Source organism: Plasmodium vinckei (genome assembly GCF_900681995.1).
Source record: "Plasmodium vinckei vinckei genome assembly, chromosome: PVVCY_05".
In the NCBI taxonomy this organism is placed as follows: Eukaryota; Apicomplexa; class Aconoidasida; order Haemosporida; family Plasmodiidae; genus Plasmodium; species Plasmodium vinckei.
In genome coordinates, this window is record NC_051297.1 from 346,547 (window position 1) to 365,084 (window position 18,538).

The following is an 18,538-nucleotide window of genomic DNA, read 5'->3' on the forward strand; positions in this document are numbered from 1 at the left end:
TATTTTATCTTTCACTCTATATATGTACATATGTATAAATATACAGTTTTGCTTATAACTTAATGTAAAAAATTCGAGTTTTAATAAACTTCATAAAAATGAATCTAATGCATATACACACGTTTTAAATACTCATATAATGTAACTTCAAAAAAAATTAATAGGTTATATAAATTTGTATATACACATATAGTATGCTTGTACAATAACTTGATATTATGTATAACATAAAATTATAAATACTGAAAAAGAATTAAAATACCATTTAAAACAATAAAAAAAAACATACATCAATTACGTTGAATATTGACCATAAATGTACTTTTTATATTTATCATTCATAATAATAACAAAATAAATACACTACTCAAAAACATAAATAAAATATATTACATAATTGTCTAATAGACTATAACTCACATGCATGCCTTTTGTAATTATATACTTATGTAAAAAAGAAATAAAATAAGCACATAAACATTTATTTAATATATACGCAATTCATTGAAATGGTGAAATTGGCAATATAAACATGAATATAAAATGCATACATATTACATACTCACAAATACATGTATTATTTTTATTATTTTTTGTCTATACCTTAAAACATTCCGTGAGGCTTATATATTATATATATATCAGGTTAATATTATATATACAGTAATAATTGTTGGTTTCAAGAAATTGTGAAGCGTTTTATGCACCAAATCCTATTAAAAATTATTGTTTATTTTTTTTTAGTGATGCATAAATGCTTACTTTTTTCTCTTTGCACTTTTAACTGTGTTTTAATATATATACATAAGAAATATGCGCATTATATTAAATTATATTTTTTATATATGCATAAATAAATATATATTGGAAACAATATTGCTTTTTGTAAATATATTTTTTTTGTGTCCACAATTTCATTAAATATATATATATTTTGTTTCCCTCTTGAGAATGCATATAAATAATTGCAATTGAATATGCGTGCAAGTTTTATAATATTTTTGTGTGCAAGAAACAGCTCCTCAATTTTTTTTTTTTTTAATTGTTAAGTATTCACCAAAAAACAAAAAATATAAGAAATAATACAAAATTATGTAATAAAATTAATATATCAAAATAAACTCTGTATTATGTATTATATATTAAAAATTAATTATATATAAAAAGGTTATAACTGAAAAATATATTGAAAGTTTAAAATAGCGTGTGCACGTATATATATAACACAATATATTTTTTTTTTATTAACGTACATAAATAAAATACAGATTATTTTCTAGGTTTATATATATACTACATTAAGTACATAACTTTTTTTTACGTCTTTTTTTTTTTTTTTTTTATACTATACTATTGAAAAGCTTATATACACAAAATATTAAATACCTCATGACAAGACATATACTTCAATATGAAAAAAAATATATATATATATGTTAACTGTTAAAAAATGTATAAAGTATTATAAGTAATAAGCGAAAAAAATGTAAATATAAAAAAATATAAACATAAACTATTAAAGGCTTTAAAATACACTCCCATACAATGTATTTTAACATATAATATTAAAAAAATTAATTAAAATTTGAAAGTTTTGTATTACCAAAATACAAATACTCTGAAAATACATAAGAGTATATAAAATATAATACTTGTCCTATAATGTAATAATATGCACATAAATGTTAATAAATAAGTAAATAAAACATATATATATGCATAATATATGCCTATACATATGTCTTATTCAATAAATGAGAATATGTAAATTTCCTTTTAAAAAATAGTATTCAAAAAAGGTTGTGGTTATCTACTATTAATGTTATATACGTATTACAACATATTGCATATACATAAAATCGAAACAAACATGCAACATACATTTATCACATAATTACGTATATAAAAATAAATAAATAAATAATAAAAATATATCATATACATATATATAATACTTTTAATATTATATATAAAATGTAATAATTTTTTAATTTATTTATTTTTTTTAAATAAAACATTTCCTTTTTCCTTATAAATTATATACATATAAGTATATAAAAATATTAAATAAACGACCTCATAAAAAAATATAAAAAAAATGCAAACTATTATTGAATTAAAATTTTTTAAGTATCACAGAATAATTTTAATACCAATTTGAATGGAGAAGGGGAAAAAAAACTGTTATGCAATAATTTAATATGTAAATTAATTATACGTACATATATCAAATTATAAAAGAAATATAAAATAATAAAAGTACGTACATAAAATGGGCACAAAATATAAGCATATATTAAATATATATATAGAAAGGTTGCATATAAAAAATAATAATTACATGTACTACAAAAAATAATAAAAAAGCACGCATATCATATATATATATTATATACTATTTCATTGCGGGCTTATAAAAATACATACTCTATTAAAGAGGCATATGAGATATTCAACTATATATATTCATAATTATATATAAAAAATACTTGAGGTATTTTATTGGGTATTATTTTTTTCGGAGCATGCGCATTTATGAATTTTAAAAATTAATAATGGTATCGAAATATTATTGTATACTTATAAAAATACTGCGTATATTTTATTATAATCAACCCATTTTTTTTTCTCTCTCTACGTTTGAATATATAAAATATCAATATTTACCTTATATGACAATCATAATTGTAGAATTTTTCCCTATGCATACTACTTCTATAGCATATATTTGCCCTGCGTACTATGCATACTATTTTTTTTTTTAATTATTTGATCTATTAATTTTTTATATATATGCAAATATATCATCATATGTGTTTTATTTTTTTTATTAATGTACTCTTATTGGCAAAATAATTATTTTTAATAAAAATTCCTTATATATTATAAATATGTACAAATAAAAAACTCTATAATATTGCAATTATATATAAAGAAATATTCAAATTTTTTTTTGTTTTATGCCCGCTCTTAATTCAGTATATAAAATATTTTTGTACTTTTAATTGACGAAATACATAGTATTTTTTCATATGCTATATATTATTTGTAGGTACATTTATATAATATAAATAATAGTATAATATAATATATTATTATATAAAATATTTTAAATATAATATTTTTTTTATTATAGGAAAAGGCGTTTATATTCAAAAAAATTAAACGCATTTATTTTTATATCGAAAAAAAACAACTTTATAATTTTACTTTATCTTATATATTATTATACTATTTTTAACCATATTATTTCCTTCTTTTTGTTATATATATAATTTTTACAAATTTTTTATTTATTGTTTCATCTCAAATTAATTGTTTTCAGTTGAGTAATTATAGGTTGGTTATATATTTTTTTTATTAACGCATTTTTATATGTAATAAAAGTTATACCTGTTCTGCTTCGTTATTTTATCGAAGGGCTGTAATATGATAAACAAAAAAGGAAAGTTATATGTATATAAGTTAGGGCATATACAAAATAAATTGTAATTTTAACAACATGTAAACAAATTTATATATAAGACCATTCTGTTTGTTCTTTTAAAAAAAAGCACACGTGCAAAGTTTTATATCTTCGAATTGTTTACCACCCTAAAATGTAACATAGTTAAGTGAACATGCTGAATAAGCAAATACATATAATAGCAAAAGAAAGCCATTTTAGTATATTTTATAAAAAAATTATGTGGCATATGTATAAGCCTTATATCATTTTTTTTACACAAATTTGTTTTTTTTTTGGAATAATTAAAAACCTATAACATTTAGTTATTTATTAATCTTCTATTTTTATATGTATAGTAATAATATGAACGAATAATGTTTTAATTAAACATAAAATTGTTATAAAAAAGTACAAAATTGTTAAACCCAGCATTATGAAAATATATTTTTTATGATATAAATAGCAATTTTATTAATATATTCCTACATTTTTAAATAAATCTTATTAATAGAGTAACATATAAATATGAAATTACTCTGAAAAAAAACTGTTTCATTTGTTGTAATGGTAGCAATGGACATTTTATCCTTATATGTGATTGTTCTCTAAAAATTTGCACACATATATAAATATTTTATATAAGCACGTTCTTATTTAATTGAAAGCTTATATTTTCATGGTACTTTAAATTACTAAGAAAAACAATTCTTTATTATAGTTCAAATGGTAATAATATTTCTCAATGTTGCGTTCAATTTTTCGATATTTTTTCATATATTGCAAATTAGTATGTGCCATTTAGTTCACATTTTACACACACTTAAAAAGTCGTAGCCTGACCATTTGTAAAAGATATTCCATTTTTACTAATAAAAAAAATATAAACACATAACAATATAATGAAAATGAAAAATATATTATATATAAATTTCACAAACCAGGTTATATTCTTATTTTTGTTCTACTCAAAATTATTACGTTGCAGTTGTATATATATATATCCACGATTTTATGCGAATAAAATATGCACATATTGATAAATATTATATGAACAGTTAATATTTTTTTTTCCCCTTTTTTAAAGAAATATTATTCTTTGGCTAGTTTCATAAATAAAAAAAAAGAAAGTATATGAATGATTTATTTTCATATATTAGATATTTTTTCATTTGTTTTTATCGAGTTTCTAGTAATTTACCCCTAATTTTTTTTAAGTATTATTGATAAAAATGTAGTGTTTAAAAATAAGAGATTTTTTTTTTGTGTGTATGGTAAAACAATGAAAATAAAACTTCTTATAATTGTTTTGTATTTCATATTTATGAGAATAAAATGTGAATGTTTAAGAATAAGAAGAACACCATATTTTAGTATATTAAATAAAAAAAATGAAAATGTAGCCAAAAATAAATTTATTAATAATGATACAAAAAATAATACTAAAAATATAATTAATCAAAATGATAATAAAAAAGAAAGCAAGTTTATTCAGTATGAAAATGATAAAAAAATATCCATTGACCCTTTGTTTGATTCAGTTTGTAAGAATGTAAGTGTTAGTGAAGCCTGCTTATATAACATGCAAGGGTTTTTTAATAAAATCAATTTTAATAATGAAAATAATAAATTATTTTGTGGAATATTATATGGAAAATATGAAAATGATAATTCAGTAAAAATTGAAAATGTATTTTTTTCCATAAACAGTTCTCAGCATGATTATAATGTAGATTATCTTTTAAATAGTAATGATCGAAAAAAAATGGACACGCTAGCAAAATTATTAAATTTACAAGTTGTTGGTTTTTTTTATGCTTATCCAGATATTGGTGTAGACTTAAATGAAGCTAATCAAAAAAAAAAAAATTTTATAAATTTAAATAAAAAAATTAAAACCCTAAATCATGATGAAAACGAAATATTTATACCAATGGGAGGAAAAGAAGTTTTTTTAGCATTGAAAGTTATGAAGCAAGTTCTAACCGAATTGGGCACAAAAAATAAAAAAGTCGAAATAGCAAATAGAGAAGGAAAACAAAATAATGACAACGATCATTTTTTACATACAATAAATAATAAAGACATCAAAAAAGGTCTTGAACAAATTAATAATGGTGAAAATAAAGGAAAAAAAAAAAAAAAAAAATATAATGAAAACTTAAAACCATTTATTATTTTATCTGTTGGTATGAATACAAAATCAAAAGGAATTATTGTTGAAGCATATGAAATTAATAATGATTTAATAAAACTAATAAACAATGATATGATTAAAGATATAGAAAAACAAAATACCATATTACAATTTGAAAAAAAAAATAATGCAAAGGAACAAAAAATAAAAAGCTTTGATAGTGAAATAGATCTTATGAACGAACTATATTTAAAATGTAAAGATAATATTTTTATTAAAAAAATCGAAATAAAAAAAGTAGACATTTTATTTTGTGTAAATAATGTTCCTATTTTTTCTCATAAAAGTAGTTATAACTATTTTTTCCCATATCCAAATAATTCGAATTATTATAACATTCTTCAAAAATTTAATTACACAATAAAATCATTAAAAAATAAAACTGACATTGTAAATCTTTTTAAAGATTTTAATTTCCTTTTTTTCTTAACAAATATTTTTTCAATCCAAGATGATTTACCTTATATTTGCAAAGCCATAAATAATGCAAATAATTCATTAAGCATACCAGATCAGTATATACAAATTTTAAAAAACCTGTCTAAAAATACAAACTTTCTTATTTGACAATTTAAAATTCTAATAAAAGGGCAAGCTAATATATTCTTGTGTGTAAATAATTGGTTACACTAGCTTATCCAAATTACATAACTTTTTATTCCTCATATAAATTTTTGAGGGCGAAAAAAACCATCAAATTATTTACATATAATAATATATATTTCTTATTCTATTTGTTTTTTAATAAAACTGGCAAACTATTTTCATTCATATTTGTTGTTTTTAAGTTTATATTTGACAAATATATCCATTTATTTTTTTAAACAAACAACACAAATTATTTATCCTACATATAAATTTTTGAAATTCAGTTTTTTTTGATATTTTTATTTATTCTATATGTAAAAGAAATCTATATATTACTATGATAATTAATCAAACCTTTTCATTTATTTTGACAAAACTTCTATCCTTTTTTTATAGTTTTAACCTTATTTTTAAATTACACAATTTTTGAAAATTATAAAATCCATGAGCAGTTTGCTTATTTATTAAATATAATCTATGCAAACAAGCAAATCAAAAAAAATGAACATATGAAATAAGCTAACCTCAGGAAAAATTATATAAACATAATGATTAAAAAGTAATAAAAAATGTCACACTATATCCCACCATAGAATATCTAAATGTGATAACCATTGTGGGCAAATGTCTAAAGAAACTCCCAATGAATATATACTCACACATATATCCATAATATGGGGAGACGAAAAAAAAAATGAAATAAACATGCCAATAAATATAGACACATTTTACATTACATACATAAAAATAAGCACTATTAAAATAATATTTAATTCATACTATGTTTTAAAAAAAACGTAATTAAATAAAATGGAAACCCACTTTTACAAAAAGAAATATTCATATTTATCTAAAAGAAAAAAAATAAAATAAACACAGGAAATACTAACTAGATGCTAAAATCCGAATCGCTTTTGACATTTTCATTGGTGGAATATACTCAGGGTTTAAACTCATATTATCTACGTAAGCTTGTATATTTAGGGGTAACCTATTTTGTAGGGGAAACGGAAAATCGCAATAGTTCAAATTATTATCACTCTTTTTACAATCATGTAAACAGCATATATTAAACAAATTGTCTATAAAGCCATATCTTAATGATTTAATATAGGTTGCTACAGGAGCAGTCATTTTCTGTTTTCTTTTTTTCATTTGTTCCAATTTATCTCTTAACATAGCTAATTTATATTCATCACTCCATTGTTGTAATACTAAAAAAGAATGAGACCCTATTATATATTCACCTTGAGATGAATTAAAAATTAAATTATATAAATTATTTCTATTACAAACAAATAAATTATTTTGATGACCCAAAAGGTTTTTATTAAATAAGTTATTTTCAGACATCCCATTCCAACCATATTTATTTTTGTTATGCATATATTTATCATAATTCCCATTTTTATATTTCATTATTTTAGATGCAACTACATGTTCTTCTTCATCATATATTTTTACTATAGACTCTGTTTTTAATTCTTTTTTTAACTTATCTACAATTTTATCAAAAATTTGAAGTACTAGTTCCATATTATTCATTTCAATATATTCACATTTAAATAGCTTTTTCATTAACTTTATTGTATTCTTGCCATTATTACTTTTTTTTAATTCTTTTTCATATGTATCAAAAAAAAAATATATATCACTATAACGTACTTGGGATATAGTATGTGGAAAAAAATTTATAGTATCTATTTTAAACCGTTTTTCACCAATATCTAATATATCCATAAACTTTTTTCTATTCATATATTTCCTTTTAATATTTTCTTCCTTTTTTGAAATTATATATTTCTCCAATATTTTATTCACTTTATTATGCTTAATAATATTCTGAGCATTCTGAACATTCGATAATTTGTCCTTTTCCTCAATTGGGTCATCTGCTTTATTTTCTTCTTCATTTTTTCCTTCATTTTTTCCTTCATTTTTTTCGTCATTTTGCTCGTCATTTTTTTCTTCACTTTTTTTGCTACCTTTATGTTCGTTGTCTTTTTTTTCCTTTTTTACATCATGGCTCTTTTCTCCACCCCCTTTTGCTTCTTTACTCCTTTGCTTTCCTTTATTTTTTTTTTTTTTTTTTAAAACTCCTTTTTCCTTCTCTTCCCCCTTTTCCTCTTTTACAATAATTTGGGTTTCTACCATATTCCTTTCCTCTGACTTTTTGTCTTTTTCATTGTTTTTCCAGTTTTCTTCTTCATTCTTTCTTAATTCCCCATCTTCAATTGTTATAATATCTGCTTCAAGTTTTGCGTCATTTTTCATATTCTTGGTCACTGTCAATACTGAATTTTCTTCATCAATCTCTATTTTATGCCCTTCCCCATTTTCTATTTTGGATTTTTCTTTAGTTTTTACTTTGAACTTTTCGTCAACTCCCAGTTTTATCTCTTCTTCTGCTCTCGGTTCATTTTTTTTCGCCATAATAATGTCTAACTTTTCTTTCTCTTCCTCTTGATCTATTATTTTACTGTTTTTTTCATACCCAACTTTGCCAGAGTCTTTCACATTTTCTATTATATTGTCTTTAGTGAAACTTCCATTATCTATATCCTTTTGCTTATACTTTTTTATGTCTTTTCCTCCATCTTTTAGTTTATCACTGTATATTTTTTTTTCTTTATATTCCTTTTTTGGGCTTATCCTTTTTCTACTTAACTTCGTCTTCATCTTCTTAAGTCCCACAATTAAAGTTGACGATTTCCTTTCGATATTTTTTTTATCAATTATGGTATCATTAATACTATTTTGTCTTATCGTTTTCTGTTTAGTTTTAATTTTTGTTTTCATTTTTTTTTCAGATTTATTCTTTTTCCTCATACCATTTAATGAACCCTTCCGTATAATTTTTTTTGGACTATTCGATTCACAACTTTTTTCTAAACTAACTAAATCATCTTTCTTATCGAAGTTGTTACTTTCATTATCCAACTTGGCATTTTCACGAATACGCTCATCATTATTTCTTTTTTTTTCTTCCTCTTCAGCTTCTTTCTCTTCTTTAAGCCGAATATTTATATTCCTATTGCTGTTTTCTTCGATCTCACCATTCTCCATAGCTTCCGTAAGTTCATAAAATAAACTCCTATTCTGATCGTTACTATTGGCGTTATTGACAAAACTATTTATATTTATGTCACTGTTATAAGCTTGCTCATTTTTTCCATACTGTTTTTTTATCATATTTTGCATATTTTCTGTATTATTAGTTGTATAATTTTCATAATTATTGTCAATTCCGTGAAATGGACCGAGGTCCCTTATTTTTTCATTATTGTCCAAATTTTTAGTAGTGCCATTGAAATTTCCTGGGTAAGGGGTTTTACTTATTTCTAAACTATGCTTATCTATATCATTGGGTTTATTGATTTCTATTTCCAAGGGAAATGGATTAGCTTCTTTGGGTTCAAGCTCAGGTATATTTTCATTTTGTGGGGAAGGAAAGGATTCGTGGCTTTTATGCTTTAAAATGCTAATTTTGTTTATTGCTTTTTTTTTAGTTCCTTTCTTAATTTTTTTTTTTTTTTTTAACTTTTGAAATCTTGTAGATTCCACTGAGTGTGTGCTTGTGTTATTTTCATTGTGAAGAAATATAATTTTTGAATTTTTTTTTTTTACAACTTTTGGTTTTAAATGTTTACTATTATCATTGTTATTATAAACATTTAATTTTCTTTTTTTTTTTTTTTTTGCTTTTTTTTTTATATTTTGAAGAAACCACTGATTCGTTGTCAGTGTACAAATTGAGATGATTCGGGCTGTTTATGTTTTCTATATTTACAAAATCATCCCATATTTTTTTTATATTTGTTTGTTTTTTTTTTGATTTTTTTTTGGTGGAATTTGTTACATGGCTTAATTCTTTCTCTATTCTTTTACTTTTTTTTACTTCATTTGTTGAGGACTTCATATTAATTCCTTCATGGAATTTGCGATTATTTGGTGTATGTGTTCTATTCATCCTCTTTACATTTTATATTTTTATTTCTACATTACATACTTTATGTTTCTTATCAATACTCTACAATATGAATGTATTTTTATATTGTCTATATGTTAACGGCATATAAAAATAATAATTTTTCATAAAAAATGTGTAATATTTAAATGCATATATATATATTGTTTTATTGTTTTTAAGGATATTAACATGTGTAACATGGATTTATAAATTATTAATTCACAAAATACCCAAATATAACACAATTATTTTAATTATATATATTTTTCAAGATTGTTATTATAGCTATTCTTAATAATAATAATAAAAATTAATATAGCTAAATCTACTTTTTCTGAACAATTTTCTTTCTTATTGACAATTTTTTATGAATGTTCATAAAAAAATAAATATATATATAAATAAGTACATAAAAAATATGACTGGTAAAATATGTAAAAAAAAAATAAAATAATTTTACATGACAAGTTAATAAAATATTGAATGAAATTATACAACACAAATTGAAAACAACCAAATATAAATAAAAAGTAAAAAAAATACATGTACAAAAATAGCTTTTTTTTATTTATATTTTAAGAAAACAAAAAATATATAAATTTTAATTCTCTATTTTATTTTTGTCCTTGTCTATTTTTATGTGTGGTTGTTTATTTTCCCCTTCTCATTTCATTATATATATATATATAGCTATATTTTTGTATTTTATATGAGCTTTTTTTCATAAATATATATTTTTTTAAGCCTTTTATATGTAAAAATTAACAAATGTACAATTGACGTGGTTTTATATAATGTATAATAAGTATAACATAAAAAGAGGATATATTCTTACATAACTATACATATCTCTCTGTATATATACAATAAAATATGTAAAAAATTATGAGAATAATATTTTGGACAAAAAAAAATTTAGGCTTTTATTTTATCTTCATAAGAGCGAGAAAAAGAATGAAAAAAAAAATCAGGAAACAAACTGGTATATATATGATGAACAAATCGAAGATAAATTTATAAAATTTGTACTTTATTGCAATGTGTGAGGCTTTTTAAAAAAATACACATGTATATATGCATATACAATATTTGGAATTGCTTATTGGTTGTCTTTTCTGTACCTGTCTCTCATTAATGTTGTTACATGCTCCTTGATCGGGGCTAAATTGTGATTGTATACATAATCTATGTATATTTCAATATATCTATTTCTCAAAAATTTTCTATTTAAATGTTGACAAGCATTTCTTGCTTCTTCACTATCATCAAAATAAACATATGCGTGCCCCGTGGGCTTATCTTTTATTCCTTTAATTATATGAATTGGATTTTTCTGGTTTGATAATTTAAAAGCACTAAAAAAATTTTTTATTTCATCTTCAGAAACATCAAATGGTAATCCTCGTAGTTTTATTCTAGGTAAATTAACTTTATCTTCTTCTATTTGACTATATTCACTAAACCCTCGTATGGTTTTAAAAAAAGGGAAATTATCCTTAAGTAAATAAGTAACACACATTTTGTTTGTGTTATGCAATTTTTTCAAACCATTCGCATATTTTCTATTTTCAAATATTTTTAAAAACATTGTTTCCCATTCAATTTCTTTATTTCATCCACTTTAATTATTTGTATTCTACCGTTATGCTTCATTCTATATAAAATGGGTTTATTTGTAAATGTATATTTTGTTTGGCATATAAAAAGTACAATATTTAAACAAAAACGATTATAATTCAATTTAATTTGTTTCATATGTATAAATATTTCAAAAAAAAAATTTTAAGCAGTAATGAAAAATTGCAGTTTCCATTTAAAAAAAAGGTATACAATATATTTAGTGTATATATGCATATATAACATACGCATATAATAATGTGAATTAAAAAAATGAAAATAATTGTTCTTGGCTTATTAATCGGATTGGAAGGATGAAAAATAAATAAAAAGTAATAATAACAATAATAATATCAAAAGAATTACCAAGAAAAAAAATACATTTTTTTTATTATAGGAAGAAACAGCTTATAATTAATTGTGTGTCAGTGCTACTTTTTATGTGTATTAAGTTATGATATGTTTCTGAATATTATACCCATTTTAGGGACTAACATATATATATAATATTCATAAAATTTTCAATAAAAAATAAACAAAAAAAAATAATTCCATTCTACACAGAGAGAATAATATTTTAGCTATAACAGAATGGAAAATATTAACATTGGGAAAAACAATAATGAATTAAAAAAAATAGAAGACGAAAAAAAACTAGTAACAGGACAGAACTTAAATTTATTAATAGGGGATTTGAAAATGATGACAGCATATGAAATGTCATCAGAATGGAAAGATACAAATATGATGAATGAATGTTTTAATAATTTTTCATGGTTTGATTCAAGAATACTTAAAAATATACAAAACTATTTAAATGCTGATGAAGTAGAAAGATCAAAAATCGACTATGCATATAATGCTTTATTCCCTAAACCAATTGATATAAAAGATACAAAATTAAATATGATGTCACTATGGATTAAATCAAGAATACATTACAACAATACTTTTTTCCCTTTACATTTATCTGAATATGATTTATAAAATATGACCATTTCACATTTCACTCCTTCAAACTATTTTTTTTTTAATTTAATATATAAACATGCTACACATTTTTGCCTATATTTTTTACTGTACCTTTTTTCTTATTTATTTTCATGTTTTTTACACTTTTTTTTTGTTGCAACTTTTTATAGTTGCCTTAATCAAAAATAGAGACAAATGAAAACGGTTAAATAAAAATCTTATAAAAAATTCCATATGCAAACAAGTTGGAATTGCACAAATAAATTTTTATATAAATGTGGAAGTCGAGCTCCCAAGAGGGCATATAACACACACACACACATATATATATATATATATAGAGAGAGAGAGAGAGAGAAAGAGTACTACTCAAATTATTGTTTGATTAATTTTATGCTGTAATTCTTTAACATGATCATTAAACTTATCAAGCACAAATAATGGGACATCAAATGTTTCCTTAATGTATGAGTTTGCAGCAAATTTATTTTCTTCTGTCTGTTCTTTGCCTATCAAAATAAATGAAGTATATTATTTTTTTTCATTTTTATAATCAGTATTATGTATACTTGCTAATTAGAGTAATAAAATATCGATAATAATGTAGAACGAATAAATATATAACCTGATTCATGCTTTATTTCATTATAGGTTGAAAAAGTGTGTGGTGCAGATATACTTGCAAATGTAGTAGAAAAAGATAAATTAACAGATAGGGGAGAAAATAAAAATAAATATTCTAATATATTATATATTGAGAAAATTTCCTCAAACATATATTTTATTATATATTTAGATTCATTGTATTGAAAAAGAATCATATTTTTTCTTATATTTATAGTATCAGATGAGATAAAATCGGTGTTACCAATATTTTTATTATCTTTGTTCATGTCATTTTGAATCGAATGTTTTTCATCTTCAAGGATTTGTGTTTTTATATTATCATCATGTGCTCCCTTTTTATTTTTTAAACTATTACTACTTTCTATATTATTTTTTTCTTTTTCTACTTTTTTTTTTTCTTTTTTCTCCCTCTTTCCATTTTTTTTATGTTTTTCATCATTCATGATGTTGCTATTATCGGATGGTTCGACTTTTTCCACTTTTGAATTATCTTCATTTTCTAGCTCACTATTTTGATTATCTTTATTTGCCTGAACATGATCAGCATAATTTGTGTTTTTTTCTAATAAATTTATGAAATAACTTATTGTTATTTCTTTTCTTTTTTTTTGTCTTTTTATATTTTCGTGTAAATTTTCCATAATTTTGTACATAACCATAATTATAATAGATATAAACAAATTCAGTTTGTAAATATCTAAATTAATTTTATTTGCATATATAATAGCTTGAATTATTATTTCAATTAATAATTTATATTTTTTTGTAAATTTTGCATTTTTTGTATTCTTATATAAACAATTAAATATTTCTTCGCTAATTATTTCATGCTGATCGTATGCATTTTTTTCATTAAACAAATTGTTTTTCGATCCAGGTGACTTAAATATTATATTTTCTTTTTCATCTTCATTTTTATTACCTTGTTTGTTCATATTTTCTTTTTCATCTTCATTTTTATCACCTTGCTTGTTCATATTTTCTTCTTCAAATGTTTTACTTTTTTCATTGGCTAGCAAATCTAATGAAGATATTTTTTTAACTTCCTTTTTTTCTGTCTTTTTCTCAGTTACAGAATAACAATTTGAGTCGAACAATAATTCATAAGAATTGCAAAAACTAAAAAGTTTATGAGTATCTTTTCTTATTTGTCTAGCATTGTTAAAAAGGGTTAATATTTCTTCTAAATCTTTTATGGAAAAAAAAAGGGTAACCTCTTCATAATAATGGCTTTCCATAATTATTTCCTCTTTTGTACATGCTATTATTTATTCGTTACTTTAATATCTATTATATTTATGTAGAATTAAAAATGTGTGCTATTTTATAAAAAGACTTTATCCTAACTTAAGGGAATGAAAAAAAAAATGAAGCCTTAACAAATTCGCTTGATTTTCTCCATCCCGTTATTCTGACCGCTGTTCCGTCTATAATAGCTATTTATTTTATTCTTATTTTTAAGGCATCAACAAACAATTAATAATGCATTTTCAACTATTTTGCATTTTATGCACATCGTTATTTGTTCATTGATTCATAAACACAATTTTGAATTATTACACATATTTTGTTTGTGATAAAAAAAACCAAAAATAAACTTAGCTGTTTAAAAAAAAATGCACTTTTATTATATTGCATGGTCATAATAATATGCACAATTTTCATAATAAATTTTATGAACACGCAAGACGATTTTGCATTTTAACATGACTCAGTAATGTGTTTTCCCCCCTTTTGAAAAATACATATATATGTATAAAACGGAATATGATTATTTATAGAAAATATTAATTATAACACAAAAAATGTATCCTTTAAAAAAGACGAAAACTTATAATTTTTTTTATGCATAATTTCTATAACACAAAAATGATAATTATTAATCTAAAAATAATATCTCTAAGAAAGAGAAAAGAATGAAATATGGTGTTTTCATAAGTAAAAAATAAAAAAAATAATATTATTAATTTTGAAAAAATCTTTCTACTTATCATGCTTGTAATATTTTTCACATAAATATGTATCTATTTTAATCAAGAACAATTTTTTAAGAGTATTTTTGTTTTATTTCCCTATGGGAATATTTATTACATTTTTCTCTTGCTGATTGAATATCAAATTGTGACATGAAATTATTTATATACCATGGTTTAAGATGATTATTTTTTTTTCCCCTTTTTTGTTAAAAGGGAATATTAAAAAAAGTAATAAAATAAGCTAGTAATAATAGCAAGAACCAGTTTTATCAATTTCCCTATTTTTATTTGTATAGGATATTAAGTTGGGAAGCCATACACATACACACATATACATACATATCACCTTTGTTAATATATGCCTGAAAAATGAAAAATTATAGAATAAACCTTTTGAACGTTTTTAAAAAGTCAGTCCCTTTAAGAATAGTCAGAGAAAAACACACAAACTCAAATGAGGGTACAGGAAAATCAAAAATAGAAAAAAAAATAATACAGCCAATCGAAAGTAAAACCAATACATTTGTAAATAAGAATAAACAAAAACTATCTAATAATGACAATAATAATATAAAAACATTTTTAACAAAATATAATATATATATAACATATTATAGTGGTTTTGTATTTTTGTTTTCTATATTTTCATATTGTGTTATTAATTTGGTATGGATGTTTGTTGAACAACCACCACCCTTAATAATTGTAAAAGAAAACGTTTTAAAAGATAAAAAATTAATAGATGAATATGAAGAAATAATATTTTCCAGATACTGGACTGGGTATATAAATGAGGATAGTGCTCAAATTATAATTAACATCAAAAGTAAAAATAAACGTGATAAAAAAGGAAAAATTATTAGTAACTTAATTAAAAAAAATAATGAATGGATTGTAAAAACATTAACATATTATAATGTAAAAAAAAATGATAATTTACAAACAGATGATTTAAAAACATTAAAACAAAACATGACAAATAGTAGTCTATGCCCAATAAATACTGACAACTTTGGATGTAAAAAAAAGTAACAATAATAAATTTATAAAAACTTTTATTCAAATATTATTTTTTTTTGTGATAACTATTATGCTAAAAATTAAGATAAAACCATTTGCCTATTTTATTTTTTCCAATATATTTGTCTCTATATATTTTATTTTATCCTAAAAAAAATAAATAAAATAAGTGATATATAGTAAAAAAATATGATCATGGATCAAGCCAATTAATATAATATTTCTATTTATTCATATAATTGTTTTTCATTTTTTTTAAATTAACATCTTTTGATTTATTTTTCCAATCCATATATTCGATAGTAACAATCTGTGCGTAAAATAAAATTATAAAATAACTTTGTATCTATATCTCAAAAAAAAACATTATCCAATTTTAAGTATTTTTTTTTTATAAAAAATGCTAACCTTCCAATTAAGCTTATTTAATATGAAATATTTCAGATTTGTTTTGTTATTTATTTTTCCATCAAATGTGTAATAATGCGTAAATCCATTGACTTCAATGTCAATCTACGAAACGCCATGTAAATTGTGATGATAATAATGAAATGAATACTTAACCTGTTCATAAAAAATTAGATAACTATACATATTGGTGTACCAACTTTTTATTATACCTTTTTTTTTTTTAATGCAAAATCTAGAATATATGGACCGACAGGAAATTCCTTATCCACATTTAATCCGATTTCTGTGAAAATTCTTTCAACTTGTTGTTGCATTTTAGACACTGTTATTGTATTTTTAATATTTTTTTTTTCAAGTTTTTTTATTGCCTCTTCATAATTTTCTCCGATTGCCCTTAAAAAGTATAACACTATGTGAAGCTAAAAAAATAATAAAATAAAATAAGGTCAATATATAATGAGGATATCCAATTCTACAATATTTAGTCTCCTTTTTTTTTTTATATAAGTACCTGTTTCAGTTCATCATTTTTAAGCTTATGCATATTATTTATTAACAAAACCACAATCTTGCTTAATAATTCTCTTAAGAATTTGTCTTTTACACAATCACGAGCTAGCCAAAGTGCGATAGAATATGAAATATTACACAAATATTTTATTTCAAACTTTTCATAATTTGTATATACATGCAATTTTAAAAAATTCGAGTAAATTTCATAATTCAAGTTAAGTACAGATAGGCTTAACAAAATTGTCGTCAACACACCTTTGTCCTGAAAAGGTGAAAAAAAAACATGTACAACCATTCTATATTTTTTTTTTTTTTATTTACATAGCCATGTAAGAAATCTCAAAATGAACAAAGTGCACACAAAAAATATATAATACATTTGGTACCTCATCAATTATAGGAATAAAATGGTCTGAAATAACCTGACATATTTTATTGACAGTTACAAAATCGTTGTAATTATACTTGTTAAATATATATAATATCATAGAAATGTCAAATAAAGAAAAACTTTTAACTAAGTTATTTATATAATATTGTGTAAAGAATGTTAAAGCATTTAAATCTAAAGATGATGTTTTATGAAGATCAATTAATATTTGTGTTAGCATTCTTGTATTTATCACTGGCTTTTTAGTCATAATAATTTTTACAAAATTATTGTATAATGAATATTTTGTAAAATTTAACTTACTAAAAGAATGTATAATTAAATATATTTCATCTATATTAAATTGATTTATATGGTTTTTTAATAAATTGCTAATATTATTTAGTATCCCTTTTTCTTTTAAATCTATTATTTGTATGTTCTTCACTAAATATATTAGCTTGTCCTTATCAATTTCTCCATTGGGGATACCATCAAATAAATCATTTCTAATATTACTTACATTTCGGCTTATAAAATATTTATTATAATTTATAATCTTATCTTCTTTTTGTCTTGATACAAAACATAACAAATTTCTTGTACTTAATTTTTTTATTGCCTTATTAATCATCCTTTGGAAATGTAGATAGCCATATATCCTTTTCCATAATTATTTATTACATGAACAAAAAAAAAAAAAATTAAACATAAATAAAAAGCACCCCAAATAATTTACCAAAAAAGAAAAAAATTATTAACAATAGCTCGAAAAGTCAGAAAAAAAAAAAAAAAAAAAATATAGAAAAATCCGAAATGTAAGGTGGAATTA

At 21.8% G+C, this 18,538-nt stretch overlaps 7 protein-coding genes across 7 annotated transcripts; 3 read left to right on the forward strand and 4 right to left on the reverse strand.

Moving 5' to 3' along the window:
* Positions 1-4,769: 4,769 nt before the first annotated feature.
* On the forward strand, positions 4,770-6,209 carry PVVCY_0500870 (conserved Plasmodium protein, unknown function; the record flags this gene model as incomplete). The annotated part of the gene is made up of 1 exon (XM_008627460.2): positions 4,770-6,209. One exon carries the CDS (start codon positions 4,770-4,772, stop codon positions 6,207-6,209), a length of 1,440 nt encoding a protein of 479 aa, XP_008625682.2.
* A 906-nt stretch (positions 6,210-7,115) lies between these two features.
* Positions 7,116-10,200, reverse strand: PVVCY_0500880 (conserved Plasmodium protein, unknown function; the record flags this gene model as incomplete). Its single annotated transcript, XM_037635015.1, has 2 exons — positions 7,116-9,959; positions 10,090-10,200. The coding sequence occupies 2 exons, from the start codon at positions 10,198-10,200 to the stop codon at positions 7,116-7,118; spliced, it is 2,955 nt and encodes a 984-aa protein (XP_037490202.1).
* Positions 10,201-11,299: 1,099 nt separating this feature from the next.
* Positions 11,300-11,788, reverse strand: PVVCY_0500890 (RNA-binding protein, putative; the record flags this gene model as incomplete). Its single annotated transcript, XM_008627462.1, has 1 exon — positions 11,300-11,788. One exon carries the CDS (start codon positions 11,786-11,788, stop codon positions 11,300-11,302), a length of 489 nt encoding a protein of 162 aa, XP_008625684.1.
* A 620-nt stretch (positions 11,789-12,408) lies between these two features.
* PVVCY_0500900 (conserved Plasmodium protein, unknown function) lies at positions 12,409-12,804 on the forward strand (the record flags this gene model as incomplete). The annotated part of the gene is made up of 1 exon (XM_008627463.1): positions 12,409-12,804. The coding sequence occupies one exon, from the start codon at positions 12,409-12,411 to the stop codon at positions 12,802-12,804; it is 396 nt and encodes a 131-aa protein (XP_008625685.1).
* A 354-nt stretch (positions 12,805-13,158) lies between these two features.
* Positions 13,159-14,654, reverse strand: PVVCY_0500910 (conserved Plasmodium protein, unknown function; the record flags this gene model as incomplete). Its single annotated transcript, XM_008627464.1, has 2 exons — positions 13,159-13,298; positions 13,415-14,654. The coding sequence occupies 2 exons, from the start codon at positions 14,652-14,654 to the stop codon at positions 13,159-13,161; spliced, it is 1,380 nt and encodes a 459-aa protein (XP_008625686.1).
* A 1,107-nt stretch (positions 14,655-15,761) lies between these two features.
* On the forward strand, positions 15,762-16,424 carry PVVCY_0500920 (conserved Plasmodium protein, unknown function; the record flags this gene model as incomplete). Its single annotated transcript, XM_008627465.1, has 1 exon — positions 15,762-16,424. One exon carries the CDS (start codon positions 15,762-15,764, stop codon positions 16,422-16,424), a length of 663 nt encoding a protein of 220 aa, XP_008625687.1.
* Positions 16,425-16,511: 87 nt separating this feature from the next.
* PVVCY_0500930 (RAP protein, putative) lies at positions 16,512-18,340 on the reverse strand (the record flags this gene model as incomplete). The annotated part of the gene is made up of 6 exons (XM_008627466.2): positions 16,512-16,559; positions 16,678-16,722; positions 16,821-16,925; positions 17,033-17,242; positions 17,335-17,598; positions 17,723-18,340. The coding sequence occupies 6 exons, from the start codon at positions 18,338-18,340 to the stop codon at positions 16,512-16,514; spliced, it is 1,290 nt and encodes a 429-aa protein (XP_008625688.2).
* Positions 18,341-18,538: the final 198 nt, after the last annotated feature.